Genomic DNA, 18,735 nt, shown 5'->3' on the forward strand with positions numbered 1-18,735 from the left:
ATCTCCAAGGGCTCACACATAACCACTTCCTTACAGTTCTTGGCCCTCTTAAATATCAAGAAGACAGTCAGTGATCCTATTTTTAGAGTCTTTGATATAACCCAGCCTGAAAGCGCCGAGCCTCACAGTCTCACTCTGAGCTTAGGACACCTTAAAGCCGAAACTCATTCCAACGTAAATGACGACCACTTCAGCGAAAGCCCAGGACTGAGTCCGATTTTTGGCAGCACTCTGCCAAAATAAAAGCCTTTTTTTTATATGCTTTTCAGCACCATCGAAAGCATCTTTAAAGCCTAAAACTGAATAATCACACTTGTGTCAGACTTTTTGCTTCACGTAGCTGGTTACTCAAAGCCCTTAATGTTCCCCAAATCCCCCTTCAAAAACACGCTGCTTACGCTACCTTAAGTGCAGGCTAACCATTTTCATAAAGTCCATGCCATCAACTTTGCCTTGTCACTAGTCTGTCACTGAAATGTGTGTTCAATTTGTGTTATTTGCCAAACTGTTCAATTCAGTGCCAGACAACCAATGGGACAGAAAGACACCAGTTTTGTTCATCTTTTTTTATTTGTTAAAATGTATCTTGAATGAAAGAGGAAAAAAAAAAAAACAGCTTCACATTGACACATGCATAAACGCGGGATACAGTTGCTCAGCATTGCGAACGAGAGCAGCCAAACGAATACATGAATGCACCGAGACTTTGGTTAATACAGTAGCTTTGTTCTGAATTGCATGAATGCAGTGATACATTGGGACTTTTGTTATTACAACGGGGATTATTCTGCATCACAACGGTATTATTCTAAATCACATGTGAATCTATTCATTCATCCTGAATATTCGGCAGCAGCTTATCCAACCTGGCTGTGTGACCTGGTTGGATAAGCTGCCGTTGTGTGACGGCGTGACATCGAAAGCAGCAAGGACGGAGCTTCTGTCTAGAGATTTATTGTGCGAGTCATTATACAACAAAGTTTAGTCATGAACCAGATATTACCTGAGCAAAGCCTTTGTTTCTGTCTGGAACAGTTGCTGTACAATACATGGTCAACAAACAACAATTTCTTTAGGAAGCATTGCCATTGATAGATTGCTGTACACAAGTCTATGGGAAAATGACCCGACTTCTCACTTGATTTATTACCTCAGTAGACATTTACCTCATGAGTTTATGGTCTGAAGCGCTAGTTTCAAGTCTTATTCAATACAGCGTGATGCTCATTTTGTAAATTATGGTCCCATTTACAGTAAAATAGACGATAAAGCAGGGTATGCTTTAGGCTGGGGCTACCTCGTGATTGACAAGGGTTAGGGTTAGGGTTCTGTTGTACTAAAAGACACTCAAAGAAGAGCCAAAATGCCAAACTCGAGGCTTCAAAACAGTCGTCCACAAACCGATGGGTGACGTCACGGTGGCTACGTCCACTTCTGTTATACAGTCTATGGTTTAAACCTGCAAGCAGCCACTGTTTATATGACATCATCAAGCTAATTGATGCTACTGAGCAATCAGCTGGCACAGTTGGCATGTATTACTGCAGCTGCTGACACATGTACCTCCTGTTACTGCTGCATTACAGTAAAATGAAAAGCTTGAAGTGGCAAACATGCCTCTGTCATGAGTAGATAATATGCCTACACCCAAGAGTAAGGTCAATTTTATGATTTTTTGGGGGAAATATTTTGGCACAGCAAATGATACATTTTTGTAGTTGTAAGGTAACTTCTCTCGCTTCGACAGCTGTTTCATGGTCTTTATGCGATACACTCATTTATAACTTTGAATATCTGACGTAAATATTGCAACTGAAATGTCTTCTCTTTGGGACACGTGAGCAAGTTGTGCGTTATATTCTGACAACACATATGAGAGCTTTTATCACAGATGTGGATGGCTGGAACTGTATGCCAAAACACTGGAACATACACAGGGTGTTATTATCCGGTCATTTTGATGATTTTGGAACCATATTCTTAGTTTATATATCGGGTATGGTTTACATTTGCAGTCATTTAAAAGACTGTTATAATACCCATGTGCATGATACCTCTGAGTGTGATACTAGTACGAGCAGTAATGTACTGTATGTGTGATGAAAATGCATGTCTGTTCCTTTCTTTAATGTTACCTGTTTGTTTTTTTGATATATTAACAGAAGAATCTTTAATAACTTTTTTTCTTTAATTGTTTTTAATCTGTTTGGAAATAGGTTGCTATGGCTTCGACATAACCATCTTCTCCTTTACCTATTCCAACTGTTGGAACATGGTGGTTTAAGATGTGAAGTCTTGTTTTTTTGTTTTTTTTTGTGCATTAACAGGAAAGGTAGCAGAGTAATATGCGCTAATGAAAGAAATGCGAGTCAGGGAGGCAGCCCCCACTATAGTGATAATGGCAAAAGAGCACTTAAATAGGGGACTTTATTAATGCATTTGGTGTCTCTGGGTAACATTAGTTCTATTCAGCATGTATCCTTGTTTTTGTGTTCTCTTCAGGAAGTGCGTTTCACCCTGGATCGCTGTTCGGGGGCAGCGGTAATGGAAATGGAGGGACTTGGCAGCTGGTTGACCACCGAGGACCACTCCTCCTGCGAAGTGACGGGCGTCACACCCAACACTGACAGGTACACGCAAACACCAGGCCGCACACATACACACCTCTGTTTTTGAAAGACATGATGTGACTTTATGTGTTGGGATGCATAGAAGAGCGCGTGTCAGGGTTACATGTTGCCGGATGAGGGGCCATAGGCTTTCAATATCCCGCTCTTTAATCAAACTGTTAGTTTGCACAACGGAAATAAAAAGTGCATCGCTTAAAGTTGTGCTCCATTGCTTCTTTTGTGGAATTAATACACATTTTACATTTTTCCTATATTTATAGAACCAAAGATACACACACTATTTAAGGCGACATTTTAACCGTTCCGACAGTATCAGTATTAAATACAAGTGCTGCAGTCATGTCTCAAAAGTGTGGTAAAAGAACACAATCCGACTCATTTTCTTTCGAATTATTCTCACTAATGTGAAGTGTGAATATTTACCCATGGCCCTAGTCACAATTGTCAAAACAACTACATGGTTGTTAGAGTTTAATTGGATCCACAGACCTACGGTATTTACATTTATTAGCTGTGATCGTGCAGTTGGGTGACGACCATTAAAGGGCTGTGAACAGATACAAGATCCAAGAACAATAAGATGAAAACACTTTAGTTTATCTAATAGAAAGTGAATAAATTCTGACTCTTGTTCCACACTTGGCACTTGGGCATCGAGTCATATATAAAGGTATATTACACCATTCTTATTTGTGTTTTTTGAGGCTTGATTGAGGTTTTTTTTTTTTACCATTTGACGGTATCGTGGTCTTCACCTTAAAGCTGCACTACTCAGAATATTTTTACATTAACAGGATCAAATGACTAAGTTGAATGTGTAAGGGGTTGCTGGCACTGACCAGCCCACAGAATTATTGCCTAATTCAGAGCGTCTTGGCGTGTTTTAGCTCATTGTTTTGGATTTACAGCCTGCAGCTTTAATTTTTTTTTTTTTGATTCAGTTTCAGCGCTCTTCTCAGGCCTGTCTCTAATTTACGTTCATCGGCAGGCCACAAAAATGACTGCAAATCAGCACCAATGTTCCTCCGTGTCTGCCGGATGTGTAAAGAGGCAGCTGTTTGCTAACACAGTTTGCCAGAAAAACTTAGGTGGTATTAGGTGGTAATATGTCAATGGAGTGTTTACAGCTTGTTCTGCTGCAACCAAGTGGCCATACAATGGCATAGCAGAATAAACCAACAGCTTTTGTTTGTGGCTGACATGGTGTTGTTAAATGTGTGATTATAATAAGCTGGTTAAAAGCCAAAGCAAATGTTAAAATACGCCATTAATGGTGTGATGAAATCTTCCAGTGTGTCGACACGTCCACGCGTTCAAGCAATTCTGACAATTCTACCCAAACAACAAGGATATAGCAGTGCATGCATTATGTGTACCATGGGCCCAAGTCATGTCAGTGTATATATGTGCATCCATGCCTCTGTGTGTCGCAGACACCTGAACATGAGCCACGTGCTCCAGCTCGGTGGCGTGAACGAGGACATCCCTTACATCTACCCTCAGCTTCAGCACAAACACTTCACCGGCTGCATCCGCAACCTCATCGTGGACAGCAAGGTAACACACTTGCACACCCGTATACACATGACCACACGGCCATTAGCACGCCAGCATGCTAGCAAACGCGAACTCACACCTGCACTCCGACTGATAAATGGATTAATAACAGGTTTCAACGTTCACAGTGCCCTTGTGCCATGTAAGAGATGTGTTTTACGCTTTTAACTGTAACCTCAAAACGCTTTCAAATACACATGCACTTCAAAGGTGAAATGGAGTATGAACCTTTCCACTCTTGCCCAGTCTGACTTCAAGTGAAGACTTTCAAGTAACCTTCTACTGCTCTGTTGGAGTTAAAAAGTCAAGGACTCCATGCCCAACCATGACAATCCGAGCTCAACCCTAACAAAACCCAAATCATTCCTGTGTGAACACAAGCCTCAGGTATGATAGCCTTTTGTGAACCTACTGCCTTCTAAAGCTTGGCATTTTGGTTGATATTGTATTTTCTGCTGCAATTTTTTATTTTTTTTTAGCTTGGCATCGAATAAACCTCTGACTAAGTGAGAAATCTTGCCGCTGCGAGTCTTGCCTGACATAACGGGTACTTAGACATAAACGTGGACAGGGTAAGATGTGGTTACCCTGACAACCAAAAGTCACATGGGAGAATGAAATGAATCGTGAAACAAATCAGAAATTAAATGTTTGTGTTTGAAAGATGTGGACTTACTGCTCAAAATAGCTAATGTGCGACTTGTCACCCTTTTTAGAACATAATGTTGCCTTTGTTGCTCACTGCCACTTATAAAGTTTTGCTCTGACAATGCTGGATTCGGTGAAAAAGCTCCAAATCACATTGCGATTAAGACTTAATTTACACCTGGTATGAAATGTGCTCTGCATTCAGATATGCTCGGGGAAAGTTTTGCATACAAAGACAGCGGGTGGGAGTTGAGCCTGATATTTCATCTGTTATGACACTTTCGTAGGAGGCAGCAGCCACTTTTGACTTTGTACTTGGCTTTTGCTATAGTGGTGCTTGCAGCCGCAGTGACTGCTTCAAATTGGATAAGAGAAATGAGCAACTGCCGGTGCTGCAGGAGCGGATCTTGCTGGACTCTTTCAGTGAAGCTAGTTCTTCAAATCTCCAAGACTTCATTCAAAGCCTGGTCACATATTTTATTTAAACCATATCATCGCGTGAAGGACAAGCAAAGCCTTGTACAAAATAACACTCCCTAAAATGAGAGGGATGAAATACATACAGCCAAACACAACTGCATCTGAAGCCAGAGATGCACCAAACTCGCTTTTTCTCCCCTGATACCAATTCCACCACCTTAACTCAGGGGATCGATACTGCGTACATATCTGATATCACTGTTTTGTTTCTTTTTTGAAAATGAAAGCACCACAATGTGGAGATGATTGGGATCAATGCAATATGAGGCTTCAACTACACAGTGGAGACATAATTATGTCGGCTTGCGCAGTTTGAATGACTGGCGATCAGATCTTTCCTCGCGTCTGGATTACGGCCACTTTCTAGCGTGAGTGTGAACGTGTGTGCATGAAAGAAAAAAGCAATGACTACAGGAAAGAAACTGAAGGCTGGCTGGCTGGCATTGGGTTATTTCTGACTTACGTTACGAGTCGACATCAGAGGCAGCCAGCTGAAGCAGCAGTCCTGCAAGTGGCCAGCACAAGCGATTCTTGTTCAAGTTTTGTCGTTGGCCAAAAGGAAAGATGTCTGGAAATTGTCAGCCTAACCGGCTAGTCTCGCGTAGCCTGACCTATCTCCACACTTCGGAGAGAGGTCTGGCTCAAGCCATTATCATTCTGGGATAGGGGGGGGGGGGGGGAAACGCTCTGGCTTGTTTGTATTTTCTTTCCTGAGATGCAGCGATGACACGCAGATAGCGTGAGGGGAGGAGAATTCGGACTGAAATAGTCGGCCAATGGCAGACTTATCCCAACAGCCTAGATCCGGTGAGTCAGATTAGTTCTCGGCAAACGACGTGTAGGCAACAACTGAGGGCTTTCCCCGTCCAACAGAAAGCTCAACAAAGTCGACCACACAGCGCTGCTACGCATGAGCATTTGACCCATCAGCGCCTCTGAGCCTCTCATTGATAAGAAGGAAGTCAATAACATGAGCCGACTACTTAACGGTCACTTCTGGCCAACACCTGTTCTATTTAATGTATCAGCACTAACAGGATCCAGTGTGTAGGATTTTTTTGTGCTTTGCTACGCATTTGTCCCTCTTGTTGCGTCATTGTTATGACCTACTGTACACTCACATTTAAGTTAACACAACTGCTATAATGTGACCAACTTTCAGCAAACTGCCTTGCATATTCAATCTGACTTAAATCCCATAGCAACCTGTTGCTTGCTAAAAATAGAAAAAAATGATCAACGTTTATGACATTTACACTACTTTCAGACATGTGCGTTTCAAACATATAAATGTGTGAACGGCAAATCTACATTAAAATGTTAGATGAAGTCATTAAAAAAAAAAAAAAAATGTTTTAAGGTCGTTTTATTTTTTAGAGCTCTTTTGTCTAGTAGTCTGGGTGTCAGTGTGGCTGTTTGTATTGTCGTCTTGTTGCCTCCGTAAACACAGTTGATCAGTATCCACTCAGTAGACCCTTAAAGCTCTACTAAGGTGTTGAATCTCAAGAGTAGGTTTCTCCTGCTGCAAATCTAAAGGCTTGCAGTCTGTGTGGCGCACCTTAGCTGGAGATGTGGCAGGAGGCTGGACGGACGTTATGTACTAATGAGAGCAAATCTGCATGATGCGTGTGGGTGGACACGAGGACAATAAATCTCCAAAGAGCAAGCAACAGTAGGCGTGCTGATGATTAATAATGTTGATGGACATGCTCCGGCATTGTATGATTTTATTTTATTTTTCTTCATAATTTTCATTCGGTGACTGGGTTCTTATCATCGCCAAATGTGCTAAGATGTCACATTTGTTTCTATGGCAACATCATCTGTTTCATTTGAGATGTGAGTGCCTGTGATGTGGTAAAAGTAGTTGACATTGATTTTTTTATTTTTTTATTTTTTGAAACAGAATGAGATTCATTGTCAAGTAGGTTTTTCAACATACAAGGAATTTTTCTTGGTATTTTGGTGTATAACGGTCACAATAAACATAGTGAGAGAAAAGAAAATAACTGAACACACTGCATGTGTCTTTGTACATCGTCTCCATGTTTTACCTCTGTATGTCTGTTTGTATATATTATATTACCTGTGATTAGGGATCCGGCTGTGTCTACCGTCAGTGTGTCTATTTATATGTACGTGCGTGTTTTCCACTGGCATCGGTTCTGTATTTCACACATGCATGTTTCTGTTTTTTTATAGCCAGACAGAGACACAGCATGTCAGGACCATGCCACCTCCATTAAACCTACTGAAGTCTGATTCGTGGCTGTATAGAAACGGTACTGTGTTATTTGTGGATGAAGAGGAGAATAAACAAGACAGGAGCGAATGTGGGGCTGTGTCCGGGAAAAGGGACAGGAAGAGATTTTTCGATTTTATAATTGTGTTTCTATTCTGGAGTTGGGTCTCTCCCCTCTGGTTGTCATTCGTCATCGTCTGATTTTAACTCCTTGTCGTTATTCTGCTTGTCCTTATCCCCTCAGCTCTCAGTCTAGCAGTACTGCTTTTCGGGGTTTTGTCTGTGGTTTTGACTCAGCTCTATTTTTAAGCATGGAGGTTTCCAGTTATAGGGGTTGGGCTAATGGCCTTTTGAATGCTAGTAGCTTTGAGTGGAAGTTGGAATGTTTGACTTGTAACAGTAACATTTAGAACATTCTGGACCAGTGTTGAAAGCATGCATGGTCATTCCGCCTGAATGAATGTTGAGACCAAATCTGCTGCTTGTATGTTTCAGGACAATCAGGGTCTAGATCTACACTGAATTACATAATATTCTTTTGGCAGACACACACTAGAAGCAATTTCAGGTAAAACACCTTTCTGATGTCAGGCCAAAACTACAAATGCGTGACAAGTTAATGAAGAAAACCTGAATAAATGAGTGGAGAACAAATTCAGTTAGATTGTTGGTACTATTAACGTAACCATCAGTAACCACAGTTATCGCCACATCACCCAGAACAGAAATCTAAAGGATTAGAACTTCAGTTCCATTTAAGGGATATCTTCAGCTACAGCAGACTATGATATTTAAGACATTAGCCTGCTTCCAACTTTGTAGCAACAGTTTAGTAAAGGCCCCTTCCCTGTCGCGACATTACAATAAACCTTTTGTTCAGCAGGATAATCTTCACAAACGAACGCGAGGCTCTAAAGGCGGACTAGCGAGTAGATGACTTTCTGTATTCAGCATGAAGACGTTAATGTCCTGTAGTCTCATTTAGCCACTTGTTAGCAACCGCCTTTTTTAAGACACCTAAAAGCTGGGGTATCTACTGATGTATTTTATGCCGTAGAACAAAACGTTGAAACCTCTTAACCACAGACCTTATTTTCAGGCATCTGACCAGGGCAAGGGAACCGGAAGTCTAAAAATGCTATACTAAATTTCCGGTTCAAGGAAGCCAGGTCCATTGAAAAAATCAGGTTTGGTGCGGAGGACATTGACTGGCCTGCACAGAGCCCTGACCTCGAAACTCCATCCAACATCTTTGGAATGAACTGGAACGCCGACTGCGAGCCAGGCCTTATCGCCAAGCTCGCTAATGCTCTTGTGGGAGCAGAACCCTGAGGACGGGTTCCAAAATGTTGTGGGAAAGCTTCCCAGTAGAGAGAAGGCTGTTGTGGTTTTCAGAATGAGAGGTTCATCATTCACGTGTGTGCGTGTCAAGTTGGGGGGGTCCACAAACTTGTAACACACGCCAACGGCCATAGAAGCTTTTCTGGTGGGCCAGCACCATACTAATACATCATGGGGTGCATGATGGGTTTTCATGTAATTTGTCATTCAGCTGTATTTTTTGTGCTTTCAGTCTGACATTAAACTCTCCATCACATCACCTCCTCTTGAGGCAGGACTTTCAGCCACCTTCCCTCGCTGCACAGCTGTATACTTGCTGCTGTATTTTGGTCTAGAATTTGTTCTTCGCTTCCTGTGGGCAAAGAGTTTTACACCCAACACCTGAAATAAATCTTGGCAAATAGGGCAGCCTACAGTGTCTCCGTGTGGGGGCGTGACAGTCTTCTCAGCTGAAGCCACAATTTGTAATTTAAGCAGAAGCATTGCATTCGACTCGTATATCGGTCCAAGTGTTTTGCTCAGACACACAAGTACACACACACACACACACACACACCACAGTGACACAGAAGCACAGTCAAATCAATTGCAGACACCCCAATGTGTCTTTCAGTCATTGATTGCTAATGTCTGTGTTTCGGTTCTTAGCAATCAGCATGACTGGTCCAAAACCCGGAAAACAGAGGAGCTGTAGCTTTTAAAAGGTCAGCAACCAATCTGATGCCCCTTTGCTAGGGGTCAGGGCCAATCAGCAGCTCCCTGGCTGCGTGACTCGCTTTTTTTTTACGATCCTTTGCATTCCCACGTCATCGCCCGCAGCACCAACAGAACTCATAAAGTCCAGTTAGGCAGAGAGGAGACTGAACATATTAATGTCTTTTATGGCGTTTGTGAGGGACACAAATTTAGGCGTTCAAGGTTCCCCCGTCCTTTCGGCTTGCTGTGCGGTCGGCCATGCTGCTTGTCCATTAGAAGATTGGTCCAGTGTTTGGTTTCATCACTTTGGGAAGAGAGAATGAGAGAGGGCAGAGAGAGAGAGAGAGAGAGAGAGAGAGAGAGAGAGAGGTACCCTGAGCTCATGTCCTTCAACATATTTGAAAGTTTTCTTCTTGAATTCTTTCATTGTCACTCTGTTTGAATTTATTTTCTTCTTTTCAACCCCCCCCCCCCCACTTACCCCCCACCTATCTGTCCTGTGTCTTCCCAATCCCCTTACTCTGCTGTCACTTTGCCTTTTTGTCTCCCGTTTGTAAGCTACTTACTTATTGGCAACCCATCTTCTCAACTTTACTCCCATCTTTCCCATTCTTTCTCCTATCCTCTTTGCCACCCCCCCCCCCCACCCCACCCACCATCTCTCCTTCTTTCACTTCTCATCACTCCTTTCCTCTCCTCTCATCCTCTCTACATTTACTACCCCTCCATCTCCTCTCCTCCATCCAGCTGTATGACTTGGGCTCCCCGGCCGACTCGCAGTCCAGCTCTCCAGGCTGCCTGACCACCGACAGCAGCTGTGTCAACATGGGCTTCCCATCCTGTGGCCACCGGGGTCGATGTCACGGCGAGTGGGGCTCCTTCAGCTGCCAGTGTGTGCCAGGATACACAGGACACCAGTGTGAAGAGGGTAAGCCAAACCTTTTTTGACTCATGCATTAAAGGAATACATCAAATTTGTGGTAGATTGTACAATCAACAACTAAATAAAACTAGAAAAGTTGACATTCTGACCCACCGTCATTACTACATTATTACATCAGCACCCACATACTACTGGGATACAGTAACCTGCCACTTAAAAAGAATGTCGGCCAGGGGCGTAAAGATGCTGTGTTGGGGTTTTTAACCCCCCTACTTCAGGCGCCCTTGCTCGGACCACACCCATCTTGGAACTCAGCCTTCATTTTGAACTCAACTACACACCTGTAAAGTTTCGTGACTGCATCTTTCAAATTGACAAAATCTGTCAGACGTGTCAAGGCCACACACAGGCGAAAAAAGAACTCAGTAGACATCCATGTGTCCCGGAAAGATCATTTGCTGCTTGGCTAAATGCTTGCAGCAAAGGCCATGTTGATTTGTAGCATATAAGATTAAAACATAATTGGTAGTAGCTGAGGACAGATATTTCACACTTGGAAAATGAGTTCGTAGTAGCACTGAAGCATAATGGTGAGTAGCATTTAGGTCTGAAAGTTTTATAATTAGAAATGTATGTTATCAGCCACAATTCAAATCGCAACGCAATAGATGGTTTCTTACCTGAAACAGCTTCCAGATATGAACCTGGCTGTATGTGTTATAATGATTTTATTATTGTAATTTTTTTTTTTAATATGTGAATTTACAGGCCATGTAATTATCACGCTCACTGTCAGCACAGGTGCAAATGGCCTTTCTAGCTTATAGCTTCAGCTACGTAGCCCAGCTAAACAAGATGGCCAGTTTCATGTGAGGATTGGAGAGGAAAACAGCCTGTAAGCACTAAGAGGTTACAGGCTGTTTTCTCTCACAGCCTCAGGGATGCGGAGCGGGCAAACCCAGTTTTTTTTAATTTATTTTTTTTTTAATTTGCAGTGTAAAGTTTAAGTGTTCAAGGCTGCATTAAATCTCGCTGACACGAACTTATTGTGAATGTCCTCGTAAACATTAAGGGTGGGAACCTCCGTTTTGTAAGCGTGTATCCTGAAAGAGAACAAAGCTTGAGTAGACTGCATCCCTTAGAGGATGCTTCATTACTGCTGTGTAATTCTAGTTATTCACAGAGAGCAGCATGCAGGCCCTCGGCAGCATCCATATTAAGGATACTTAATGGCCTGAAGAAAGCTGCTCCTTGTGACCTTCTCTGTGCTGCTCCTTGTCACCGCAGACTGTTGTTGGACTGAGATGGGGTCTTTAATGATGCTCATTGCCCAGGTCCTGCGCTGCCTGTTGTTTTACTTTTTATTTGTTAACGAATTTCTTCCATGCGTCTGCTTTGTTCTCCATGATACAAACTCATTTCATCACGCAATATATACATATATATATGACAAAGAACGTACCATAACGTATGCATCATATATAAAGCCAATCATGTAATAATAACAAATTAAAACTATACAGTATGTCATCATAATAGTCCCCCTTACAAGCCCTAATAATAATTAATAATAAAATATACTTCCCCAAGGACCAAAGAAGAGAGAAAAAGCAAAGGAAACAGCAGAAAAGAAAAGCAAAACAAGGCACATGATCAATACATAGGCCATACTTGAAATTTCATTTTAGTTCACATGGTTTGCAGTTGTTATTATATTATAAAAAAAAGTACATATATTATCCTTTCCATAGCATGTGCTTGGTGGATCAGATCCCTGAATGTCTGTATTTGAGGCTTTATAAGTGCAGTAGTTCAAAAGATTCTTGCCAAGTATTTATTTTGTTCTTCTAGTATACGTAATGGGCTCATATCATGGTCTGAACTTCATTATGTGTCGCTTGCCAAAATGATTTTAATGCTGGGAACAACCGTGAGATATGAGAAAGGCATTGGCATTGCAGTCCCCACGGTTCTTCCAGCACTTTGAAGTCATCTTTTCATCGTATTCTGCCCGTTGAATTGGTGTTACAAAGTAATGGAGTTGTACCTTCCAAGAATACTCCTGACAAAAAAAGTGAATTTCTTGGTTTGTCAGCATTGACACTCATAAACCCCCATTCATCTTCTGATACATCATTTTTCTTTCGCCCCTTTTTCATCTTGTCCATTTGTGTGAGTAAGCACTTTGTAAACAGCATATTTTTGTCATACTCATACTATGGTTTTTCAAAGTAAATATAACTAAGGGGCGTACATCTTTAATAGTGTTACTCTGCAGCTGACTGCCTCCTATGTAACTTCCAACCTGAAGGTAGCGGAATCAACTCCATCGTCATAGATTAACTGTCCAAAGAGAACCGGACCTTTCTGCTTCCGGCGATAGAATTGAGTCTGTTTACAGGCTCCGAAATGGATGTGATACTCATGGGATCTGTTTCTATCTCTGCATTTATGTAGTTAGCTGAATACAAATACCTTCTTTTCCCCAAGATGCATGGTAATATCGGGAAGAAAGAACGTCGAAAACAGATCTAAGTAGCAGCAAGGAAAAAAAAACAAAAACAAGAACAACCTGTCCATGAATAACGCAAGGTGATTATTAGTGTAAAATTGATGGTTTTAATATGGTTTTGTATCCACAAATATATCCACACAAGCCGCCCTGTGGCCTTGATGAGCACAGTTGGCAGTAAAACACGGAGAAGACATGGCTGATCAGCTGCATATTGCCTGCCGAGAAGAAACCAGAAATGTTAGATTTAAAATTGCCTTCAAGCGGGATCTCATGAACCACTCAACTTTGTCAAAGTTGCATGGAAGAGAGACAAAGAGGGAGAGGTGTGGAAGTGAAATTTTACTTGCATATGCTAGGAGATGGAGGCATGGCTTTGAAAACATTTTAGGTGTGCTTGGTTTAGTCTGCCTGGCATGCATAAATCCACTTCTGGGAACACGGGTCTAAGAAAGAAGAACCAAGCATAACCCAAGCTAAACTACACATACATATTCGATTTGGTGTATTTTGCATATTCTGCCCGGCCACCAGCTCTCTGCAATGTGCCGGTGGTGGGGAAAGGGGGGGGGGGGAATTCAGGGTCTTGTGAAACTGATTTAGTTGAAGTTACTTGAGGTCACTTCCATCTGGAGTGAAGCATCTTCTGACTGGATAAAATGTCATTTGCTGCATTTAAAACTTTGACTGTGTTTATTCTCAATCATAGCGCTATCTGACTGTGTGTGTGTGTGTGTAAACACCAGAGGTCCCAGAGTATTCCTTTGATGGGCACAGCCACGTGCATTACCAGTTGGCGTCCCCGTTGCCGGCCCGGAGGACATGGATCCAGGTCCTGGTTCGAACCCGCAAACACAGCAGCACCATCCTACATCTGATCTCGAAGGGGCAGAGTGAATACCTACGACTAGAGGTAAGACTGCTGTGTGTGTGTGTGTGGGGGGGGGGGGTACACAGACTTTCAGTCAGGTTGTAAACAGCTGGTTGTAAATTAAAATGAGTTATTAAAGCCGACATGGTTTATCACATTATACTGCATTGTGTGCATGTCCCAATATCCCTTTAAAGGAATAGTTAAACATTTAGTTCAATTCAACTGAATTGTTTTTATATAGCGCCAAATCACAACAAAAGTTACCTCAGAGCACTTTCCATATAGAGCAGGTCTAGGCCGTACTCTTTATAATGTTATTACAGAGACCCAACAGTTCCCACCGTGAGCGAGCACTTTGGCGACAGCGTCAAGGAAAAACCTCGAGCAGAACCAGGACTCTAGGTGGGGGGGTCATCTGCCTTCACCGGTTGGGTTGAGAGAGAGAGAGAGAGAGCTTATATTCTTTATTTCTGAGAGAGAGAGAGATGAGAAAATTGTTATCAGCCTTAAAGTCACTTGCTGTGTAAGGAAATGTACACTGCAATGATACTGCTGCGGCAGTATTTTACATATTCTTTTCCATTTTATCAAAAGAGGATAAAACCATTTTTGGATTTGTTTGAGTATCTAAGCACCTTGTAGCCATTAATGCTTTTTGCATTTTCCCCCATTTTTCAACATGCTAAGCTAAGTTTACCTAGCTTGCTAACGTGAGCACTGGTGCCCCATAGAAGTGGGAATGCTACTTTTCATTCACGTTATTTCAACTGGTACTGGTTAAACAAACAAGATACGTGTTAATTGGTCGGCTTTGATTCGTTGGTGGGTACTTTTTTTGTCATTTTAGAACCAATGTCCTGGTTCATGGCTAACTCCTCCGCATGAGCAGCTCACATTTTGTGAAGCATGAAATGTACTTGTGGATGTACATGAATGCCTGTATTTATCGACGGTTGATGTCACGGCTGGAGCTAGCAGGGTAAGAGGAACACGGGATGGGAGCCGAATGCAGACGCCTGTGACACAAAGTGTCAGCTGAGTGCAGAGTGTCGCCTCTCAGGACATGGAGCTCTCTGGAGCTCTGCCCTCCTGTGGCCGCAGACACACCACCAACTAACACTCGAAAGGCAGCTAGAGTGAGTTTAAGTTTTTACCGGCCGTCCGGCCCTGTCTGTCTGTTTACCGGCCCTCTCTGTGTTCCTGTCATTCGGGGTGCCCATGAAAGCATGCTGTTTGGGTTGCAATGAATGCATATGTAATTACATTAACCCACCCACCCCCCAACCCCAACCGTAACTGGATGGGGCGGAATTTGTTTCTCAGTACACTCCTGGGTACAAGGCCTGAAATACGGAGGGATAAGTACTAATGGAAAGTTAAAGCGAAAAGATGAGTTTTCAGATTCGATTTAAATGCCTCGACAGAGTCAGACTGTCTGATGTCAGCAGGAAGATTATTCCAGAGAAGAAAAGATGACTTCTTTTTAACTCCGGGGACAAACAAGAGCTCTGAGTGCACGGGATGGGAGGGGGCAGGGGGGGGGGGGGGGGGGGGGAGCCCACTTCACACAATTTCGTAAGTCATCAGAAGCACCTAAACCCTGACGTGGACGGGGAGCCAATGAAGGGAAGCTAGAACTGGTGAAATATGGTCAAATGTTAAGATTGTAGCCGCAGCATTCTGAACCATTTGAGGCCTTTTAGTAATCCCATCAAGCTGAGAGAAAGGCATCAGCCAAGGATAAAATACAACAACAATCTACCATAATGTACCATAAATATACTCCCAGTTTACAGTGATGTCAGGCCTAATACAATACATTGTGTGAACTCATAGCTGAAGAAAGTAGGTTCTTAAAGGGTGCATTAGCAGTGTAAATGATTTAGACTGACATTGAAAGCGCACTGCCAGGACTGTATGCATTAAATGTATTATTTGGTTTTATTTCTCCCACTCTTCTGGAGGTCCCCCCACCCCCCCCCCCCCCCCATCCCTTCCACCCCTGACTTACTTTCTGGGATCGTGCAATACCGTCGTAGTCCCTTCCTCTCGCTGTCGGTGACCGCAGGTATTGATCAAACATCACTGTCCGAAATGATGATGATTATCCATACCGCAGCTGCCGTGACAGTACAATCTCCCTCCTCTGATCCCCGTCTGTTACCCATCTGCCGCTCCTTCCTCGCCACCCATTCCTTCATTTCCTCTTAAATGTCATACTGCTCTCTCAGCACGGCCGCACGGGGAGTGGGTTCACATCATTTATCCACCATAAATAGTGCATTTATTCCTGGGCGCAGACAGCATGAAAATGTGTGTAATCTAATGGAGGAGCCCCTCCTCAGTGAGACATTGGAAACCCTGCAATGTTCTTTGATAGAAATATAACCATATTGCCTTCCAGATTATGTTTTTCACTGTGATAGTTCTGTTTGCTTTTAATCAGAGGAGGGAATTAGTATGCGTTACTCTTGGCTGGCTGCAAACTCACAATGTGAGGAGCTCTTTGTTTCTGCTGTTTGTGTGTGACTTGCATTCCAACAAAACGGCACGCTACCCACCCCCCCCCCCCTTATCACTGACTGCTGCATTTTGCGTGAGCGTGTACATTCTGCTGATACTCTTCTTATGAGGATGAAATCTTCTCGCAAGAATGGATAGATTAGAAAGAATCTCTTAAATGAGGGCATTTTGCTGCTACTTAATGCTAAGCAGTTAGTGAGCTGTTTGATTAATTGTTGATTTATAGGGGACAGTGCACATTTGCTGGGATTTGCCCCAGAGTAGTTTGCAGTTTGGAAATCATGAACGTTTAGTTTTGTAAACTGAAAAATGAAACGACTTTATTTGTATCGTACCTCTCTGAGACAAAGTTTACAATGCTCTTCGCAATTATGCACAAACAGAGATTAAAAAGTTAAAAAGGCTAAACGGAGAAAGCATTACGATGCTCCATAATGCAAGCAAAAAAGGGGGAAATCAGCATTCAGCCTGCACTCATGTGTTGACTCGAGAATCATTATCACGTTCTGTAAAGGCGCATGCTTCCCAGCCCTTGGTCGTCTTCACTGTCATTACCTCACGGTGACAGTGGCCCTCATTTTGGCAGCCACTTTCAGCGATTAACAACCAGCCAGTAAATATGTACACGCCGCAATGACAAGCATCAAGCATTAAGCATAAACACAGCAGCAACAAATTACGGTGTGAGCAAGACAAGTACAGTGCGCACAGTTGAAGCAGTCGCAAATTCTTGCCTGCCGCTGCAGGGAACCGCGGTGCGTGTGCGGCAGTTGGCAGTGTTCACACACTTAACTACCTGTGGAAAACTCTGTCTATACCAACAGTCTTGGCCCTTTGAGAACCTCTTGAATTCAAAATCACGGAAGAGCAAGCTAGCTAGAAAGTTGGTTTTCCACAACAAAATGTGTTATCGACAGTTTGGTCGTTTGTTTCTTCAAACCCACAGTAGCGCGCCACGGCTGCTGCTTGGCTAGTGTTGCTGACTAGAAATGAATTGATTTAAAATAAGTCATTGAAATCATGCTGGGCTAGAAGTCGCTTTGCTATTTTACTGCTTCGTTAAGTTCACTCTGTTTGGCTCATTTGTCTTTCACGAGGCAGATTACCTCGCCTGGAGAATGACAAAACTACTCAAGGTATTTTGAAGCATGACATACAGGACAAGGCTACGGCAGTGCGCAGCAGGTCAACTGAGCGCGGGGGGGAAAAAAATGTCAAATATGTCTACGGGCAAGTGTGCAGTTCACAAAATACGGAGGGTGAAGTTTATTATTCGTAAATGATGGGATACTTTGCTTTAACAAAACGCATGGTAATGCCTCAAATCAACGCCAAGCTGGAGCTTCTGGTGTTCACACAGAGTATTTAACATAAATTACACTCATCTGCCTTTAGGCTGGTAAGAATTCAAAACGATGCCATTTGCCCAGCAGCGTGTGGTATTTTTTATGACAAAATCAATATCTAATGTCTGTAAATCTGTGCAGGTCAGATCTCTTATGACGGGTAAAATATGGGTTGGGAAAAGGGAGTAACACTTGTGTGAATGTGAAGCGAAATATTGCTGGTAATGAGCGAGTTTGGTTTCATTTCCCAGTATAATTTAGGGTGAAGGAAAAATGCATAAGCCCGTCATATATGCACATAATCTGCATTTGCACACCATTACTTAATCATGAGAAGAGGGTCGATTAACACATCATCTGCACATGTCTGCACCCCCGAAAGGCTGCAGCAACGAGAGCAGCCGGTCACGGGAAGCATCTGGGGGGAGCCCAACTGTCCCTGCAGTGGGACTGTTTACTCGGAAATGGAGTCACACACCGTCATGCCCACCTAGTGCATGACGCTCCTGCAAAGACACACACACACACACACACACACACACATCATCGAACACGTTCGCTCACACACCACCCAGGGAGGGAGGCAGGAGCCAAATTGCTCTGCTCCGTTCAGCTTTAATTGGGGGTAAAATCAGGTGGCTGTGAGTGCGCCTGGTTAAAAAGCACTGCCCCAGTGGATTCTAAATATAATTAATACTTCATCACAGAGCCTTGAAATGAGCCACGGTTCTCCAACTAAACAACCTTGGAGCCGTCCAGCACACTTTACCCGGCTGCTTTTAGTGGAGAAGAAGCGACTGAGGGAGACGTGGATGGCAAGTGGAGAGATAGGTGGAGGAGGGGATGTGACAGAGAGTAATGGACGGAACAAAGAGAAGACAGGGAAATCGGTAGAGAGCTACAGAGAGAGTTGACAAGTGGTGGTTGGTTTGTCTTTTTTGTTTGTGTTTTTTTTTTATTTTTTTTTTTAAGTCCTCGTCCCAAAAGCTTGGTTTGTCTTTAT

The 18,735-nt window shown here is 42.9% G+C and overlaps 1 protein-coding gene across 1 annotated transcript in view; it reads left to right on the forward strand.

Moving 5' to 3' along the window:
- LOC139283424 (neural-cadherin) overlaps positions 1–18,735 on the forward strand; it is a 263,675-nt gene that overhangs the window by 209,272 nt on the left and 35,668 nt on the right. Inside the window, exons 29-32 of the mRNA XM_070903433.1 lie at positions 2,503–2,630; positions 4,064–4,187; positions 10,342–10,522; positions 13,736–13,902. Coding sequence (XP_070759534.1) covers positions 2,503–2,630; positions 4,064–4,187; positions 10,342–10,522; positions 13,736–13,902 — 600 coding nt within the window. The remainder of the gene's footprint in view (positions 1–2,502; positions 2,631–4,063; positions 4,188–10,341; positions 10,523–13,735; positions 13,903–18,735) is intronic.

Source organism: Enoplosus armatus, chromosome 1, assembly GCF_043641665.1.
Source record: "Enoplosus armatus isolate fEnoArm2 chromosome 1, fEnoArm2.hap1, whole genome shotgun sequence".
NCBI classification, from domain to species: domain Eukaryota; kingdom Metazoa; phylum Chordata; class Actinopteri; order Centrarchiformes; family Enoplosidae; genus Enoplosus; species Enoplosus armatus.